This window comes from Pleurodeles waltl, chromosome 10 (genome assembly GCF_031143425.1).
Source record: "Pleurodeles waltl isolate 20211129_DDA chromosome 10, aPleWal1.hap1.20221129, whole genome shotgun sequence".
Taxonomy (NCBI): Eukaryota; Metazoa; Chordata; class Amphibia; order Caudata; family Salamandridae; genus Pleurodeles; species Pleurodeles waltl.
This window is the reverse complement of record NC_090449.1, coordinates 1017030638-1017051727: the sequence shown is the minus strand read 5'-3', so window position 1 is coordinate 1017051727 and position 21090 is coordinate 1017030638. Positions and strand designations below refer to the sequence as shown.

The 21090-nt window shown below is 42.1% G+C and overlaps 1 protein-coding gene across 1 annotated transcript in view; it reads left to right on the top strand.

Moving 5' to 3' along the window:
- The window catches only part of NEK11 (NIMA related kinase 11), a 613419-nt gene that overhangs the window by 41854 nt on the left and 550475 nt on the right, over positions 1 to 21090 (top strand). The window contains exon 2 of the mRNA XM_069211923.1: positions 6518 to 6802. Within this exon, the coding sequence (XP_069068024.1) occupies positions 6621 to 6802 (182 nt within the window). The 5' untranslated portion in view covers positions 6518 to 6620. The remainder of the gene's footprint in view (positions 1 to 6517; positions 6803 to 21090) is intronic.

Here is a 21090-nt window from a genome sequence, read left to right as displayed (position 1 = left end):
GAATTTGAATTGTGCTTGTTTGTGAATGAGAAGTCAGTGCTGCTCCTTCAGGTGTGGGGTGATGTGAGTGTGGAGTGGGAGGTTTGAAGTGGTTCTGGATGTTGAGTTCTCATATGTCGGCAGCCTTCTGGTGAGTTCTTTGTTGATCCAAGCATAGAGTGTGTTCCTGTATCACGCTTGCTTGTGACCATGGCATGTTGAAGGGAAACAAATAGATAGCCTGTCAGTTATTACATGTCAGGTAGGCACTTTTGAAAGCTTTTCACATCTGAGCATGCGAACTGCATGTACTTTAAGTAGTTGTATGATGGAATCACGCATGCCTTAGGAACGCAGTCACAACAACAGACATGGTAAATTGTCCCTGCTCTGTCCGCTTACACCTGATACCATACTCTGCAAACCACCCCACCCAAGCCCTTTAAACTGCCCCTTCCACCCCCTGCCCTGAGCCCTAAAAGTAATCCCGCTCTACCCTTAAAACTACCCGACCCCCTGCCCTGAACCCTAAGACCTACCGTGCCCTGTCCTAAAACCTACCCCAACCCCCACCCTACCCTGAACCCTAAAACCTACCCCACCCTGTCCTAAAAACTACCCTGAATACCCCAAGCCCTAAAACCTACCACGCCCTGTCCTAAAAACTACCCCGACCCCCCCCTTAAACCCTAAACCCTATCCCGCCCTGTCCTAAAACCTACCCCACCCTGTCCTAAAAACTACCTCGAATACCCCAAGCCCTAAAACCTACCGCGCCCTGTCCTAAAAACTACCCTGACACCCACCCCAGTCCTAAACCCTAAAACCTGCCCTGCCCTGTTCTAAAAACTTCCCTGACCCCCGACCCCCATCCCAACCCTAAACTCTAAAGCATACTGCACCTTGTCTTAAAAACGTCCCGACCCCCGCACCTCAAACCCTAAAAACTACTCGCCCTGTCCTAAAAACTACCCCAACCCCCACCCCTACCCTGAATCCTAAAATCTACCCCACCCTGTCCTAAAAACTACCCCAATCCTCCCACCTGCCGTGAACCACAAAACCTACCCCACTCTGTCCTAAGAACTACCCTGACCCCCTGTCCCTGCCCTGAACCCTAAAACCTACCCTTACACTGTCCTAAATACTACCCCTCACTGCTGCCCTGAACCCTAATACCTACCCCACGCTGTCCTAAAAACTACCCTGACCCCCAGCCCTGAACACTATCCCCAACTCCTTAAAAAAAATACAACCCCGACTCCCCCCAAAAACCGCTCCTTCCCCACCAAGCCCTCTGACCCTACCCTGTCCTTAAAAATTCCCCCCCCAACAGCTGCAGCCGCCACATTCCTCTCCCAGCTTTTCCCGCTGTGTGCCTGAACCATGCATAAGCATGGTGGCTTAACCATGGTGGTTAACGCGTGGTAACGCTTGTGTGGTTACGGTCTGCGTGGGTATGGCCCCGTAGTACAGACCATTTCCCACTTTACTTTCTCAGAAGGACTCAAAGTATTGTTTTACCAAGCTTGGTAACACAGAAATTTGAACAACCCAGATCCAGCTTGCCTGGGGAAGAGTTATTCTTCTCCCAGCCTACTACGGAGAAGGAGTTAGACCTCTGTGCACTCTGCAAAGAGCTGGACAACCTTTTCCTTCCCAGCATCCACCATTCATACCATACAGACAGAGAGAAGAATGCCCCACACAAAGCTTTATACCGTTGTTAATTAGCAATTGATGCATTTTGGGCATTGTGAACAGGTGAACAAGGATCTCCTACTGAAAAGTCGGAAGGATGGAAGAGCTACCTGTTGTCCTAGGTCTTGTGCTAGACCCAGCACGTGGTGACCTCAGCTGATGGTAGGAAGGCCTGATTTGGTTGGTAGGGTCACCATCCTAGGATCACTCCTAATGAAAATGATATTACAGACCAGTCCCTACAGTCTTGCGTTCCCCTCCCAGCTTTCCTGGGATAAGGGTTCCAACCTAAGGCCTTCAGCACCAATCTCAGGAGACTTGTGATGGGTGTTCAGTGATATCCCCACTTGATAGGATGACCACAGTCCTCCAGGACTTTACGAGCACAGTTTCCAGTCCGGGACTTTTGTGTGATAGCCTAATGCATTCTGAGTGTTGTAGTCTTGTTTTCTTCCATTGAATTAATTAGTCTTGAAATCAATTAGTTGTATATCAAAAGTTCAGGACTGGAGACAGTGTTCATAATGAGCTGGAGTAAGGAGGTAACCCTGCCCGCTGTGGGCCACAAAGGCAGGGCTATCCTTTTAAAGAAGACAGGAGCCTTGTTGTCAATTGCCTTGAAGCTCTTCATTGTCTACATGGATCCTTGTGAAACATAGTGTTTGTATATCCCAGTCCTTCGCAGTACCTAATTAGAGCGTTGTTTACTCATCACAATGGTAACATCCCGAGGAGAGGGAGCTTTGAACATTCACAGTTTTGTGTTTGTGAAGTAGGCTAACCTCTCCCAGGATACCTAAGCACTGAAGGGCAGCATCAGGGGACTATGATTTCTAAGAAGCTTGGTATGCACTTGTTAAATGGATGTTGTGGCAAGAAAGGAATACACCTAGAGAGCTGTAAAGGAAAAGAAGGATACATTAAAAGCACCGACGTAAGGTCGGAGCTCACCAGGAGAGTGGCTTCCATTTTTGGAAGCCAGGATTTTTAGAGGGACGTGTATCAATGCTAGGTGGTACACCAGCTCAGTAATTTTTTTTATTGCGGCTGCCTTAATTCGCTTGGCAAATCTAAAGGAAGAACATAAAATTGTCATCAAAATCTAGATTTTTTAATTTTTTTTTCATCCTTTTCACGGTTCAGTATATTTTATAAATCTAAGCAAGCTTTCATTTTCATACTTGTGAAACTGACATGATCGCTGCTACTTAAACAAAAAAAGTCCTTGAGTTAAGAATTGACCTAATCGCCGCATTGCCCCTTATTGATACATGTCGCTCTAGCCCACCCTTTCTACCAAAAGGGCCAACTCCCAACAGCCTCTGTTTTTCTTTAAGAATGATTTGAAGTGCAGAAGGGCACAACAAGGGGAATGCACAATCACCAAAATGGTAATGCCAACACAGATAAGTATTCTGTGTCGCATATTGCCCCATACCTTCCATTGATGATACCAAAGGTTTTACCAGTGAAGTAAAACTACATGTAAGAGGAGCGCTGCTCACCTGGACCGCATTGTGGGTCACACGTCTTAGTGGGCAGTTCTTGCTCCACAGGAAATGTACACCTGTTGCACTTGGAGGGCACTTATGGGTGTACACTAAAGAGTGAACGCTAGAGGGTAAGGGCACTGGAAGTTGTGGCCATTCTTGTCTTCAGCTGATCTTGGCTTGGACACACTGTCTATCTGGAAGTGAAGAAAAGCCAACCCGAGCAACACCCAAAACCTGCAATAAATCCAGTGAAATTCAGTAGATTTATGCTGATATACTTGAGAACCATGCACACATGTGGTGACCACAGAAAATCTAGAACAATTTACTTGGGTTGGAAATCTTTTAGTGAATGAGTACATATGATACTTCTGAGCAATACAGCCAGGGTGTTAATAAACAGGATCAAAACATACTTGACATGGCAACAGTTATGGCTTTTTCCTTGCTGAAGACTTATTGTGACATAGATGACGTACCACCTTGCATAGGAGGAGTGGAAATGCGAGATGGTGCACATTTGGGATTAGCTAAGGATTTATTGTGCATTCTCCACTGCCCAGCTGGTTTGGTAACATCAATTCACACATAACAATCCATGCCATCTCAATAATCTAGATGAGTAGAAGTACTAGATGACCTCATGACAACAAGAACCCCATGACAGGTGTTCTGTGATTTCCTTTAACAACCTAATTGTTAGATATGACAGACTTAGGGTGGCCTTCCCTCAATGTTTTGCCTGCCTCCCTCCATTTTTCTGGTCTAATTTATTGCTGGTTGTAGGACTCTGTGCACTTTACCACTGCTGACCAGTGCTAAAATGCTTGTGCTCAGACCTAATTGGCATTTTAAATTTACCTATAAGTCCCTAGATGTGCCCAGGGCCTGTAAATTAAATGCTACTAGTGGGCCTGCAGCACTGATTGTGCCATCCATATCAGTAGCCCCTCAATCATGTCTCAGGTCTGCCATTGCAAGGCCTGTGTGTCCCGTTTCACTGCCACTTCAATTCAGCATTTAAGCCTGCTCGCCAAGCCTTAAATTCCCCTTTTATTACTCATAAGTCACCGCTAACGTATGCCCTAGGTAACCCATAGGACAGGGTGCTATGTAAGTAAAAGGCAGGACATGTACTTATATATTTTACATTTCTTAGTAGTGAAAAACTCCCAACGTCATTTTTCACTACTGTGAAGCCTGCTTCTCTCATAGGCCAGCATTGGAAATTCCCTTCTATATGTTTAAGTGGTAATTTCTGACCTAAGACGAGTAACCTTGTCATGTCTGGTATTGTGGGAATGGTAGTGAGAAATCCTACTTACTGGTGAAGATTGATTTTACATTACTATTTTAGAAATGCCACTTTTAGAAAGTAGGCATTTCTCTGCACTTACTGCCCTCTGTGCCTTACAGTCTGTCTCCGATCCATGTCTGGGCTGTGCTGGTTGACTGCTCTCCTTGTGTATTCCACCCAGACAGCCATGAACACAGGACGCTCAGCTGCATCTGCATTCATCTGCATATTGATGGGTCTTCCAGGGCAGGAAGGGGCTCTCACTTACACTTCAAAGGCCAGTGGCCTGCCCTCACACAAAGGACTGATAATCCCCCACAGGGCTCCTGGCAGACAGGGCTGGATTGAAAAGGAACCTGGGCACTTCAAAACCACTCTTTAAAGTTTCCCCCACCTCGAAGACACTTTTGGGTGTATATACACCGGGTCTCTGACCCCACCAAATCAGACACTTCTGAACCTACAACTGGACTCTGTCAGATGGACTGCCTTGCTGCCCAAAGGACTCATCTGGACTGCTTTGCTGGAAGGATCGCTGTCCTGCTTGTTTCCCTGCTGCCTGCTGGCCCCTGATTCTGCTGGAGGGACTCTGCTTTTCCCCACAAGTGCTCTCCAAGGGCTTGGAATGAACTTGCTCTCTGTTTTGAAATCTCAGGGCCATCAAAGACTTCACCAAAGAGAAGAAAATCCAATTGAGTCTGAAAATTGATGCAATGCCTGCAAAATTCGACACAACCCCTGCCTGATTGATGCAACCCCTGTCTGGCGGCTGAAGAATCTCCGCATTGTCTGCCGGATTGACACAGCGCCTGTTGCCTCTTCACAACATGTTTTGGATTTTCCAACGCATCATCCCTTGGCATCAAAATATCCCTGCATTGCAGTGAGGAACCAAGGCTGCGCTCCCTGAAACCGATGCATCTTGTTGCTGCGTGGACAGAAACAGTACATCACCTTTGCAGTGCTGGAAAACCCGACACAATGCTTTACTTTCCTACTCATCTTCTCTGCGGCCTTCTGTGTTGTTCTTTTTGACGCATCCCAGGTACTGTGTGTTAAAAGGATACACCACTGATTCTTATGGATTGAGACTCATCTAAACCTTTAAAAAGTGATACCTTGACTTGTGCAAATTGGATTTTTGTCGTTTTGGTCTTATTTTATTCAGATAAATATTATCTATGTTCCTAAACTGGTGTAGAGTACTTTTTGTGGTGTTTTCACTGTGTTACTGTATGAGTTATTGCTCAAATACTTTACACATTGCCTTCTTAGTTAAGCCTGCCCGCTCTGTGCAAGGGTACTGGAGGGTGAGCACAGGATAATGTAGGTTGTGTTGTGACTTACCTTGACTAGGATTGTGGTCCCTACTTTGACAGGGTGTATAACTCTGCCAACTAGAGACCCAATTTCTAACACTAATGCATTATAGAGGTTATAGTCTAGGTTCTTTAAAATGCAAGATATTGGGCATGAGGATCTGAGAGCAAAAATCTGAAAAAGGAAGGTGCAGAACTAGAACCTGCTATTCTAATGACTTAGAGTCATTTCAAAGTGGCATGCACAAGTAGGACAGCAATCTTCACGGGAATGATTGGGAGGATTACAATGCACAACATACGGCATGTGACACAGAGGAGGGTCACGGGAAGAAAAGAGCTGATGGTAGGAGCTGGAACGGCAGACATTTTCTGCAGGCAGGTTGACTTTGCATGATCATATCTCCTTGCTACATCCACCTAGAACATCCACTGTTTTTGGAAGAGAGTGTGATGTTTGATGTTAGGAGTTTTGCTGTTCTTGTGGACTTTAGATGTAAATGTAAGTAAAAAGTATGTGTTTGTGCAAAAATGTTGTTGTACAAAGGATTATGAATAGAAAACATTTTTATCTGACTTAGTTTTGCTTTGAACTTTCATCCAACAATTCTAACACCATATGCCACTGACAGCATCTTGGTATGCTAGCAGGTTATTCCCAGTGGATGCACTATATAGCTGATGTAAGACTGTCTAGTGAAGATGCATTTCTCCTTTATGTCTTAAAGGACCTTCCTTTGAGTATTGCTGGGTGGATATACAGTGGTTTGGAAAGACTGCTTGACTGGAACCCAAACGCATCAGTAGAGGGCATCGAAGGTGTTTGTAGCAATGCCGAAGTTCCACGAGGCTGAACGGGCTACAAAGGAGGACACGAGGAGCAGCAAGCCTGTTTCCATCAGCACAGAGGCCTTGATTGCAAAGAGATATGTCGCAAAGGAAAAGCTGGGAAGCGGGAGCTTTGGAACTGTCTTCCTGGTCGTGGACCAAAAGGCAAAAAAAGGAGAGGAACTGTGAGTACACAATATTAGTATTCTTTATTCTTCATTTGGTGTATTGTTCATCACAGCTATACATCTATAGCTCTATGTCTATATCTATATAAATTTATTGCACACTGACAGTCACCACTGTTCAGTCACACGGTCCATTGAAAAGGCATTTTGTGGATGTGCCTATAACATTTGACTCCTTGAATGGTTTTGCATGGGACTTGGCAGTCTATTATCATATTCAGTTAAGGTTTGGCTTGTCAAGTTATGTGCAATTCTGAGCAGGGGGGGAAGTTAAGGGGGCACAAAATAAGTGTTTTCCCATTTCAGGAAATTTTGCTGGTGCTTACAGGCTGAACCACTGGCTGATTTATACCACAAAGGGAGAACTTTACTCAAAAAGCACGTGTTTGTTGGTTTGGTGTAATGGCAATCAGTAGAATGAAAAGAGCCTGCAACTCACTGTAAAAACTGAGTTAAAACCTAAGTTATGGTTCTGGCTCAAACAGCCAAGAGCCAGCTGCCATGACCAAAACATTGATTTCCAAAATTTACAAAAACAAAGAAAAAAGTGGGCTAAGTACAATTGCGCTTAACGCACAACTGTTCCCCTTATGGTATGCTGTTGATGAGGGGACTAGGATGTTGGCTTCTTGCATGTATTAAAGCGTTGCCAACTTTTTTACCTGATTTTGAAGAAAAATTGGCATATCTTTAAAAAACCGATGACAATATTAGTTCCAAGCTTCAACCGGCCCCACAGGTAACTTATAAAAAGAGTACTTCTCTCAAAGATCTATTGGTATATGGTCATTTTACCCGGCAACACATGAAGACATTGACTGCATGTTATATAGGCTTATTGATCGCAGTGATCCAGGATAAATTGCAAAGTGATTAAAACATACAGGCATGATTACTGGAATACTGAATATTGAAGAACGCATGTTATGAGAGCGGATGTTTAATACAATTGGACTAAACACTGGAGAATGAGCAGTCCGTTTTCTCTCTTGCTACATCTCATTGTCCAATGAGGATGTGGCTGGAGGTATTTAAAAATGTTGGTCTGTTTACTAACCGGTATTGAAAAAGGCATAACTGCTGAAATGCTTCTGACTGGCCACAATACATTGAAGTTCTGAAACCCTAGAGTGCTCCAACTTTCCCTCTGTGGATTTTCTTCTGTAAAGTATTTTACATGAAGGCTACAGTCACAATGAAGGAACCTGTCTTAAAAGAAGTGGCAATAGTTTATATATATATATATATATATATATATATATATATATATATATATATATATATATATATATATATATATATATATATATATATATATATCCAAGAAAGAAGTGACTCAAACAGATGATCTCATTAAAGAACAAAAATATATTTCCACTACAACGTTTCAGCTTCCGCCTTCCTCAGGTAGTACAAGATTGTTTGCTCAGTGGCTGCACAGCTGACACTGGTGGATTTTCAAAAAGCATCATGAGTGAAGATTCCAATTGGAATGTGGAATCAATGCAGTCCTGAGAACTCTTCAGATATGCAGAAATCAAGTGGTATTGTCAGTGATGTTCAGTCCATCTGGATGCAGTGATTTTAAACGGTACATCCAGAAATTTTCTCTGATGTCCAGTAGTTCCTCCTTTAAAACATGTTCCACAGGGAAAATCTTCAAATCTGATAGTAAATGGTCCACAAGGTTAAAATGGTTGGCTACAGGCTGGTCAAGTTTCTTGTTAATTATTGCCGATTTGTGGTTCCTGAATCGTGTACGGAGGTCATTCACAGTTTGACCTACATATTGTTTTTTTACAGCTTTGACGTTGGCACTGAATCACATAAATAATGCATGTAGAGCGACATGTAAGATGCTGTCTTATTCCATAGGTCCTTTTTGTAACAGAGCTAGTTACTGATGATGTTTGTAAAAGGTATTCACATGTGATGCACCTTTTGGAATCACAGCAATGAACTCCTGCATTTGTTACAGCTTGCTTAAGTTCAGCTCTCACAATAAGTGATCGTAAATTGGGAGCTCTGCGGTAAGCAATGACTGCCGGTTTTGGAAAAAGCAAATCTTGGGCAAAGCCACATTGAAGATGCTGATGTTGAGAGGCTCGGTCATTGCCTTTGTACCCATATCACTTCAAGTAGACCCATTTTGCAATATTGCATCTTCCAGTATATATATATATATGAGTGTGGTTTGCTTTGTGGTTTGCTTTGTTTGTGTGTATGTATATATACATACATAGATGTGTGTGTGTATGTGTATACTTGTTTGTATATATTATTATATATATATATATATATATATATATATATATATCATTCTGGTAGTGCCAGCGTCAGAGTAGTTATAGTTAGGCTAGACTTTTTTTTCTTCATATCTTTGGCACCATCTGACGAATTGGCATGAAACTTTTCAGTAAAAATATTTCATTTGGTTTGGCTCCTTCATGGAAAGCGCGGAGCAAACAAAAGCGGTGGTCCGGAAACATCGATTTAGCTTTTTAAGTCTCACAGTTATGTTTGCTCTCCAATACAGAAAGAACAACTTAACAGGATTGTAGCAAATTTAGCAGAAAGTTTGATCCTAGGCACATTATTCTTCTAAATATTTGATTATAAAATATTAGTACGTTCTTGGTTATATACATGGTGATATGCGCATGATACAGGCAGGGTTTCAGTTGTCACACCTAATTCCTCTATATGGTCACAGAAATCCTTGGTGGCTTTCAATATCCATATTATATATTGCAGAAGGTACTTTTATCTATCTATCTATCTATCTATCTATCTATCTATCTATCTATCTATCTATCTATCTATCTATCTATCTATCTATCTACCTATCTATCTGCCTATCTGTCTATAAAAATGGGTAACTGTGTCATATGGTCCAATATTGCCTTTGTGAGGTTCTGGTGGCATCATAAACCACCTTCAGACCTGTGTAGCTGAAAACAAGAGTTCAGTTATCTGAGCGCAAATCTTGGGCAAAGCCACATTGAAGATGCTGATGTTGAGAGGCTCGGTCATTGCCTTTGTACCCATATCACTTCAAGTAGACCCATTTCCTTCCCATATGGCACCATGCTATTTACCTTATCACTTGTCACAACCATCTTGTTCTCTACCACTATCACGAGACGCCCAGATATGGCTGGACAATGAATTCAAGCTACTTTGCTACCTTAAAAATATTTTCTCTGTCCATATGTGCAGAACTATGCCATCGACCTTAGATCACCTGGTCTTGAGGGCACGTATGGAGACTGGAAGTCTGCACATAGTTAACTCAGAACACATCCATTATTGCACTACCTGGTACCTATCCGGTATAAGGCAGGATTACAGATAGACAAGACACTAGTGCATTGAAGTGAATGGTCAGCTTACAGAGTCCTCTCCCTCGACCAATTACTCCTTGATGATTCCATTAAACCATTGTACCCTTTGGAAAATGAATTTAAATTGAATGATTTGTACTCTTTTTGTACTCTTGGTGAAGCCTTCACTACCCCACTGTCTACGCTTCATATAGAACCCCCCCAACACCATAGGACACCTCCTCAAGCTATGGAGCCACAGTCCCAGTGCGATATCTGGTTTATATGGAGCACTCTCTATCAGCGACATGTAGAGACAGAGACATGTTTGTCTCTGCAAGTTTGGGGAGACCCTGAAAGCCATGTCCAGGATACTATGGGCCTGATTTCCATTTCGGCAGATGAGTTAATCCGTCAACATTGGCAGATATTCCGTCCTCCAAACTATAAATCCCATTATTTCCTATGGAAAATATATTTCCACAGATGGGATATCCATCACTGTTGTGATGGAGTAACCCATCCTCCGAAATATAACTCAGGCCCTATAGATTAATACACCTGGCTATATCTCTCTAGTCATCCACTCCCAGTTCCAGGCATAACCTCAATCCTAAAGCCATTTTTTAAGTACTGAAGACCCAAAAGAATTCAAGCAGTGATCACAATAGTCAGAAATACTGTAAGGAATATCCATGTCTTTAGGATAATGAAGAGATTGCAGGTCACCTCGGAATTCCATAAATGCATCACTCCCCTCAGCCCCTCTGTGCATGTTAATGGACATCTTGGTGAGTGGCGGTATTTTTATAATGTTCCCTATGGGGTACAATATCCCTTGTATGATACATAGAAAGCTGCCATTCCTTCCTCTTTACAAATCTATGGATATTGTTTCTGCTACAGTCTGATTATGACATCACTTCTCACTTGTAATAAGACAACGATACGAATACAGTTGAGCTATGATATTCGAATGACTTATGCAAGAGCCAGCAGACATTGTGAAACAGAGCTCCTATTTAAACAGTTTCATAGGTTTCCTTGCTGCCTTTCTGAATTTTACCCTAATAATCCAGTGTGAACTACGGGTACTGTTTATGGTAATATTGTTATTCATTGCACTGCTGGAGTTCAGTATTGGAAAATAGAAATCTACCTGGATTTTAGCACTCATTGTCAGGGCCACTGGAATTTTGCAGTGGGAGGGGGGCAGGTTCTGCAGCAGGGATGAGTAAATTATGTGGCAAGAAGAGGTAAATTGTGCACCACGTTTTGTAATAGTTTTTCTTCACTATTTTCTCGTTTTTAAACTTGGTAATATGGTTTGGGCATTGGTTGTATCTCATCAGTACCAGGTTTCTACCCAAATGTAGCAAACAGCATTACAAAGGTGATCAGTCCAGCATTGGAAAAGGCATTCCACTGCCCAGCAACATGTGTCACTTCATGTGTAGTAACCTTTGAACCGTTTGAGCTAGAAACATTTTTGTTCAGATCGGCAGATTACGCAGCAGTGATGGGTTATATGGCAAATTCGGAAAATCTATAATTATGTGAAAATCGCCGCAGAATTACATAATTCCAGTGGCCCTGCTCATTTTAAAGCGCACTACTAGCTTTCATAGTGAAGTGCAAAAAACTGATCTGTGTTTTGCAAAAAATGTAAAGTTATACCCCGGTGTGTTTATTTTCACAATGCATACTTAACATTTAAGTAGCCTAATATGATGTCTACCTTATTAACACGTCATAATATCTCTTTTACTAGAAGCATTCCAACAATGGGTTTGGGTGTGGGTGATAGTGGGACTCCATGTACAATATGGAATATAACACTGCATATTTTATGTACAAAGGATATTGATTCATGATAGAGCCCCAGTACATCTATTTTGTATCTTCATACGTGGCGTACACATACCATTTTGCCGTTAGATGGCAGCAGAGTACTGCAGCCTATTTTTTTAATGTTTATTTCCCGATGTCAGTCTGACAGGTGCCTCTTGGGCGTTATGTTTCATGCCACCAATTCAGTTGAAATTTGTGAAACGACGTTTCCTACTAATAGAAATGCCCTCTTGAGGCTCTGCTGAATCCATGTACCTTTTTTAAAATATATTTATCACACCTGCAATTTTCGAATACACAAGTGTAAGTTTAATTTGAAACTGCAGACGTTTCAGCTAAAGATGACCAGTCACTGCTGAAGTTTTTCTACCACGGGAGACTGACGGAGATGGCGTCAACCAGGGCCGGACTGGAACCCAAAGCAGCCCCGGCACATTTAATCAGACCCGCCCCCGGGGGGAGCATAGCAAGCGAGCCTGACCCCTCCAATGCGGCTTAGAGGGTTCTCCCCTTCAAGGACATTTGGGGAAAAATGGCAAAAACGGAGCATTCTGCAACACATTTTTCAATATAATTCGATTGTAATAATTTTTAAAGAATAGTAAATTATAACCTTACAGTGCACCAGAATGCCGCAATGTTTATTGGGGCTCTTCAATGATTCCCTCACCACCACCCTCCAACACTGCCTCCCACCTCCCGATAGCCCGACTCACATGTGTTTCATTTCTTTACAGCGCCTCTTTCACCAGCGTAGGGTGGTGGAGCATGTTACATCACACATACATACAGAGACAGTGAATCATACGTGTGTAAATCAGTGCATAGAAAATGTTACATAAAAGAAAGGGGACTACAAGGTGTGGGTGTCACGTCACCCACACTAGTATGCATTTTTTAAGAGGCGCTTGGACTGGGGAAGCCTGAACTCAGGATTCAGAACGTAACACAGCGGTTAGGGTTGACTTTACGAATAATTTATTTCTCCTAATCAAACCCTGTTTAGCAAAATTATGATGATCAAAGACTGGGAAAACATAACTTTCTAACCTGTACCATGCAGTTTGCATGTAGCTCTATGATGGCATTTCATAGCTCACTGTGCTAGATTATGATTGTAATTTATGAAATACACAGTGCCAAAAGGATCTCTATGACAAAAGCAGTATCCCACTGAGCTATGCACATAAAATACTGTTCTGTGAACTGCAAAGTACACGTTCTTTGCAGCAGGCGTATTAACCATATGTGCCACCTTAGATGAGTTAAAACTGCCAGTAGACAAAACCACGATCTCCCTCTCCTGCAGGGACATTAGTCACCAGAGTAATCTGGGACCCTTTATTGTTGACTGAAAACCTTTGGATATACAAGGAACTCTGCATTGCTTTTACAATTACTCCACTGCTATAAAAAAAGGGCCCCAGCAACAAAAGCATCCCCCCACTCTTCCAGCCTCACGGGGAAACGTCAGATGCCCGGAATGGCTAGGCCAGCGACGGCGTCAGTACAGGAGCCTCATTGTCAGTGGTGCAGCAGGTATCGTGGCAAAGGGGTCCGGAGGCCTGATGGGCTCAATGGACCCTTAATATTGCTGTATTTTGCTACCCATCCTACACTCTGGGGCAATTATTCTCCCATGCAACAAGGATCATGGCACCCATACTGAGTTCAAGTCAACATGGACCCCATATTCCAGCTCTGGGCTTAAAACTTACACCCAAGGACCTTCTCCTCTGGTTGTCATAGTCAGGATTAATCAATATTGAATCAATGTGGCTCCAGCTACAATGATTTGTGGAAGTAAATACTAACTGGACTCGATTTCCAATATGGCGCCCATGTAGAACGCCGCGCTCTTGTGCTCATGGATTAACCCTAGGAACTTCACCTCAGAGATTCAATTTTTATTTGGAAAATCCATATAATTACACTATATACACATCGACTGGTGGAATGTGCCTCTATCTTGAGTACTCACAAACAAATTTAATGAGTAATGTAATGCCTTGAAAAAGCCCCTGGTTAACACACCACAGGGGGCGAAACACGTGTCAGCTGTTCATTGAGGCTGTTCTTTGTTGTCATTCTTAGGACAATGGCTATATTTGGAATTGTTCAGTTCACCTGAATAAAAAAAATTCAAACAAATTTCAAAAATTCGATGGACTATCGCCTGTTCCTAACCGAACAACTAATTCACACTTAGGAAAGACTTAAGTGGGTTCTAAACTCTTGTGTCTTCTTATTATTCTTACTTTGGGGTAAACTGGTCCAAGCCCCTACTTGACTACCCACTGCCTAATAGCTGTTAATTCAGGTATTTAATCTAAGGAAAGGAGATTGGGACCTTAATAACTTGGTGTTGTACTAACTGGATTGTGAAGCCCCTTTTGACACGCGGTCATCTTATAGCCTTAGAGATTCATTGCCTAAAGCAGATTGTGCTGTGAACATTAGTTAGGTGTTTAGTTTCCTCGAGCGGGTATCTTCAAGGGGTGGGATGGTCAATTTTCTGGTGTGTAACGCTAAAAAACTGCTTAGACCTCATAAATGTGTTAGGTAAAATGCAGTTTTGAAATGCACCATGTTGCATCGGTTGTTGCAAGAAGTGTAGAGGATCACCCCAAAGAGCGCAGCTGTAGCGTTCACTCGCACGCTAAGCTTTCTTGCATGATAGAGAGTCTTTTGTGTACAGACCTCTTGACTCGTGGTTTCAGCAGGAGTGTGACTGGGGCCAGGGCTTATGTTTATTTGACTGTGAAAGTGCAGACTTCCTGGGATGCAGTGCACATTGGAAGAGTCTTATGTGTGTGACAGGTTTTGTATTTGTCTTACTAGATGAATGCTTGAAGTAGACTCTGTGTGACTGTAGTAAAGATGTTTCAGTTCCTCCAATTTCGGGCTGTCAGGCAAGATGAGGTACTGGGCTTCAGCAGAGGAAAGACATACATAAAGGGAGCCTACAGGAGACCCCTGTCTGGGGCAGGTACTTCCAGGTGGATGGGGCTGGACCACCAAGGATGCATGGCTGTAGGTAAGCACTATGCTCAGCCTGAACCGAGGGTATATTCCTAGGGACATAGCATGATTGTGGGCGGCCAACTTAGGTCCCAACCACAATAGCAGAGAGGGCTTTCTGAATGTAGCGTAAGGCCTTAAAATGGCTCTGCTCCTAGGGGAGAGTTGCACTGTAAATGGCTGAACTCTGAAAATCCTTGCGCTGGAACTTGGATCAGCTGACCACCTTAGGCCTACCAACTCGGAGAGTGAGATTGGGACAGGTGACAACCAGCTAACTTTCCCTAGGGCTGAACCTCTGACCTGACATAAAGCGAGATGATAGGCAACTATTTTCTGTTCAGAAGCTTTGAGGCCCATCTCTGTTTTTGGTGTGCCATGTGGGACTGAGACGAAGACAAAGCTATCTTTTCCACAGCGCCAACACCCTGTTAGATGATGAGACGGCCATGATGTTGTGGCCTAACATTCTGATTACACCTGGCATGCATGTATGTATGTGTTATTTCCGTAGCACAACCCAGGTAAAAAGACAGTGGAGCACTGCCCTAGTCAAAGGCAAGCATAACGTCAACAAGTGATATGAGAGATAGATGCTCTATGGATTATGGGTCAAAAAATGGAAGGCGGCCTTGGTTGTTGTGAAGCTGTTTCCAAGCTCTACGAAATTTGGATACAAACAAGACATGTTGTTAATCTTCCGAGTTTTTGTGGTATTTATCATTATTCTAAATCTTTACAAAATGTACTTAAGCCAACAGGTGTTTCGCAATTTATAAATTACACTTTCTCTCGCAAAATGAGGACAGGAATAGTTCAAAATAAATAAAAAAATAAACAATGCGAAAATGAACTGTATCCAGTGAAGTTAAATTAATAAAAAACAAAAATTAACATAACAATAAATGAAATACAGTGATAGATTATTTTAGATCATGTTGGGCCCATGCAGTGACAATACAATATATGTGCTAGCACGCCTTGTCCTTAGTTAGTAAACTTACAAGGGGATGCGTATAGGTCGATGAATCTTTTGGATCGCAGAGGGTATCCTAGTCAAGTATTGTGAGTAAGAAAACATCTGCACTAACTCATTTTAAATCAAAACATACTACTGAAGACCACTCTAAAGAAAATACCAATACGCATAAGAAGTTAGTTCGTTTTATTCCCTATTAGTTACAATTCTAATCAAAAACCTTCATTCGTTGAAACCATAATTATCTAAACTTTATTAGCAACAAGAGCAATGATTTATCAGAATTTTATTAATATGCTCCAACATTAATCAAGCATAGCGATTCATGAACATTGAAATAATTCAGCAATGTAAGTCAGTCAGTCTTAGTCAAAGTCACCCTTAATTTCCCTCGTCAGCCTATCTCAAATTAGCATCAGCATGTGGGTCTTCATGCGAAAAACAATTTAGTCAAAAATTGATAATTTGGAAAAATCTAACTAAATAGAAAGAAACATTTTTAACACAGCGCAGTTGGTACCTAGAAGAAAAAGCACACATTAATCAATTGAGTTATAGCTACCTATCCACGATAGATCAGCAGCAAGTCAGTCTTCGTCTCCAGGTCATCAGTTATCAGTTAGGCTCAGGCTCGCAAGGAGCAAGCCCAAATTTCAGCACTTCGGACAGCATTTCCTGACATCATCAACATTCGCCTCTCCGTTCTGATTTTTCCTCTCATGTCATGACTTTTTATTAGGGTCTCTCAGTCCTTCCCACAATTTGCCCATTGGTCAACCTTATCAGGGGTTATGACTCTAACCTATAATTTTTGTTTACCACTTGTTTACGTTATTTTGAGAATCAAGTTCCATTAACATGATTGGTTCTTTAGTCGATGAGGACATCATCCGGCTCTTCAGGTAACAAAATTGTTGCTCCCAGCTCTTAGTCTGTAGCTCTATTGTTCGAGTCCTGGGAAAGTACATTTAGCCTACTCTACACATAATTGTATCAATTTGTTCTGATCGTCTCCTGTCCGCTGGTGAGTTTGCAGATTTTTGTAGCAGTGTTCAACGGTGAACTCTGTACAGTTCAAGGTCTCTTTCTCCAGTTCCAGCCTGCGGCAGCTCATCGCGTCTCCACGTTTAAGCAAGCAAGGCCCAGCTCTGACTAGGCCTCTGGCTAAGCTAAGAACGTATGGCATTACAAAACATAGATGATATTGTTAATTATGATATATTAATACAAAACTTAAAAACATTTCACATTATTTAGTACTGTTAACACAGATGGTGACCACCCCCGTGGGCACTTTTTGCACAATACACGTTATTTTCAATTACTGTTAATGAAATGTCAAATTTTCTCATTAGTCAATATACGCAACTCATTAGCATATTCTCATATTAGCATATCTGCTGCAGCATATGTAATTAAATTTAAAAAACATGGAAAGTGGAGTCATTCATTGAATTCAAAAAGTTAACCAAGGCTGTAAGTGGCTTCCACGATTAGTTTTTTAGTTCATCAAGAATTTATTTGAAGCGTTTTTAGTACACAAGAGTACAGAAACACAGTCAGTGATAATGAATGCTGAGGAGAAAGGAGAATATCGCTAAAAAAGAAGTTGTCCTAAGAAAAGAATAAGGAAAGACAGTAAACTGATGGCAGAGGCAGACATCCAAAAAAAGATGAGAAGTAGAAAATTAGTGAGTAGAAATGAAAATAAATAATTTACCACATGTGAAGACAAACACCAAAGTGAAAAATACACTCATTGAAACGTTCCTTGTACGAATCTGTTTGACAAATTATAGAGAGCAGGAAGGTTTCTGAGTAATGTGCTACCAAATTATCACAGATATGGTGTTTGCAGAGAAAATCCAATATGTACATATTGTGTTAGAAAGAGAAGGGGAACTTGTTTGTCATTCCAAAAGGAGAAATGCAGCATTCGCAAACTGATGATTTTGAAGTCTCAAATTGGGAACCAGGGACATGATGGCAAGGAACATGATGGTGCAATTTAGGAAATGATAAGAGCTCTATTTAAGTAGCAACAAAAGCTCCACGGGCCTAACGGCTCATCGTCGTTTGGATGACTTAAGACGTCTCACGTCCGTCAGCTGATAAACCCACCTATTGACTCCTCTTTCTGGCTTTCGAGGCTGTTGTTTGAGGCAGATAATGAGTGAGGGTCCAGTCAGAGAGGCACTCATGGCAAGGTCACGCGTGTGCTGCATACTGGAGTCACACACCTTGTAGGGACCCCCTGCAAAGTACATGGAGAGCCCCCTCCACCTCAATCGGGAGCTCTCAGGCCAGGGTCCCACCGCCTGTGCACAGTGTACTGTGCTGAGGTGACTCCCTGGAGCTCGGGGACCACCCGCACTGTTAGGACTGCGGGGGCTAATGTTATGCCACTGGGGCTGCACTGAACACCTGTTACTGCCTCTTGTAAAATCAAAAATAAAAAGCCCCAGACTGGATTTAATCATATCAAAAATATAAAGCCCTAGACCGAGATGCTCACAACGTCATAAACAAAGTTTATCCTTAATAATCCATTAACACCACCTCTTTGCTAAATGTCTCATACTTTCTCGGACTGGAAATGCTTCTGCTCTTTGCAAGGGTACCAGAGCCTTTGGGGCTTTTCTTGCTCCCAATTGCACCCCCCCTAACAACACCATGTGTATGCCGTATTTACAATACGGCACACCATGGCGCACGTTAGGCCAGTAGCATCAAAAATGTTGACGCTATTGTGGCACTTTGGTGTATTAGCGCCAAAAATGATGGCGCAAATTTAACAACAGTGAAGAGGAGCCCAATTAAAAAGATGGGAGCATCACTTTAATGCCTGCCCAAGGCAGGCATTAAAAATGATGCTCAAAATGGTACACCTAAATTTTGTAGATTTTACTGCGCCATTTTTCTGGGCCTCCTAATGGGGTAACACCCCTGCATACATTATGCCTGGCGCATTATGCTTGCATTGCACCGTTTTGTAAATATGCTGTGATGAAAATGCCTCCTTAACACCACATTAAAGTGAAAAAAATAAATACACAAATGTGGCTCAAAGAGGCGCAAGGGGCTTGTAAATATGCTGCTTTGTGTGCAAAATTTACATTACATTCATTTTTAATTTAACTCAACTTGGAACAAAACTGTCCATTCTGGAAATTATCCCGCGATAGCTGCCATGTAAGGGTAAAAACAAATTGAAAATCCTCTAGAGGCAGCTGTTGAAAACATAGCTTCTGCTTCTCACCCTCCCTCTCACCCCATGCCGCAAAATTAAAGAAATCACAATAACCTTTGATGAAAAAGGGGAGAGAGAAAGAGATAGAAAACAAATGGCCGAACTGCACAGCGTGAAACCGGAAATACTATTATCAATCCGGGCTCCCTCGCTTAGCCAAATTGTGTTAGGCAAGGCAATTATTTATTTTGCATGCGTCTGTTTTCTTCATTATCACATATGAGAGCATCTTCAAATACATGCGTTCAGGATGTGTGCTGAACAAAAACCTCTCTTGTCTTTAATAGACCTTAATGTTGCCTCATGTATAATAACAACTTAGGCCACATTAGTTATGCGCATGACAAATGACTTGCCTCTTCGTTCACTATTGGCTTCATCTCCATGGTCATGAATATTTCCAAGTACATCTTTAAAAAATGATAACTTCTGATAAATGCCTCTCAATGTACTGGTATAATCTAATGTATTAAAGTGAAATATTTAGGCATTTTAAAGAAATGCATTCCTTGAGCTTTGGAGAGACGTTATCACTCTGTTACATGATGTGTGTTGCTAGATTTAGGTGCCAAATAGTTTCGTGGCTGTGCACACGCTCTTAGTGCCAAGCCATAGAGTTGGCTGAGCTTTGTCTAGGCGCTCCATTTTAATGTGTGGACTCGCCCACCGCTTCTTTATATGACTGAGAAGTGAGGGGCTCTCAAGTCATCATCTTTGCATCAGCGTAAGGTAAGTCCTAATGACAGATGGTGGCGGCTTCTGGGGAATCCTCAAAAACCTAACACATACGGAAACTGTCCTGGAAACATGTTGTACTTTTTTTGAGACCAGAACGAAGTGGACCATTGCCAATTTGCGGACGCTTGAGATGCGTTTCTTGTTAGCAGTGAACCTTGTGAGCCAGCCGTTCTATTAAAAAAGTATAGCAAAGGGCTCTGATTTCACTTTCTTCCTCGAGGCAGGCAGGGTCAGGCTGGGGTCACGGAGAGGAGACCAGGCTTGCGAATATTTTCCATTATGATGTGGGGAAGGCTTTGATGGATGAGCCTTCACAGGCTCTTACGATTTCTCAGATAATCATACAATTATTTCTGCTGTTTCACCACCTGCAGAAGCCCAGGGCCCTGTGTATGAAGGTTCCCGCCAAGACAGCTGATTCTAATCAGTAGTCACTTTGGTTCCAGTGTAGAGCTCCGCGCACCCTTATGGCACAATCTGATGTTTGATCTGCTGTCATTGATTTACAACACTGACCTAAAATGTCTTGTGTGTCTATATGTAGCTTATTCTCTGTGAAGGACATTTGTGTTTTTAACTTCATGTAAGTAATTAGTAAGAAATAACTGAATGACCTACGTTTAAAATGTGTCAATTTGGAGACTAGAATAAATTCAAGAAAATTACATGCAGGTAACTCATACTTAAATCTGCGCATTGCTCACTTAGGGCAGATGTTATTTGCTATTGCGACTCGCAATTTGCGAATCTATGTGATTCTCAAATTGCGAGTCGAAATACCAAATGCACAACAGTGTAACTCACATTGTTTGCGTTTCCCAATGGGGTCGCAAATGACCTACCTCATTAGTATTCATTGAGGAAGGTTGCAATTTGTGACCTATTTGGCAGTGGCTGCACTCACAGAGATGGTGGCCTGCTGGGGTCAGCAGACCACCATGCCTGTGACTGCTTTTTCAATAAAGCATTTTTTTTTAAATGCAAAACTGGGTGCATTTCAAAAATAAAAATGAAAAGTTTTCTTTTCATTTTTCCGGAACAGGCAGTGGTCCGTGGGACGACTGTCTGCTCTGAAAAAATATTTTTGCTACCATTCACAAAGGGGAAGGGGTCCATTGGGGTC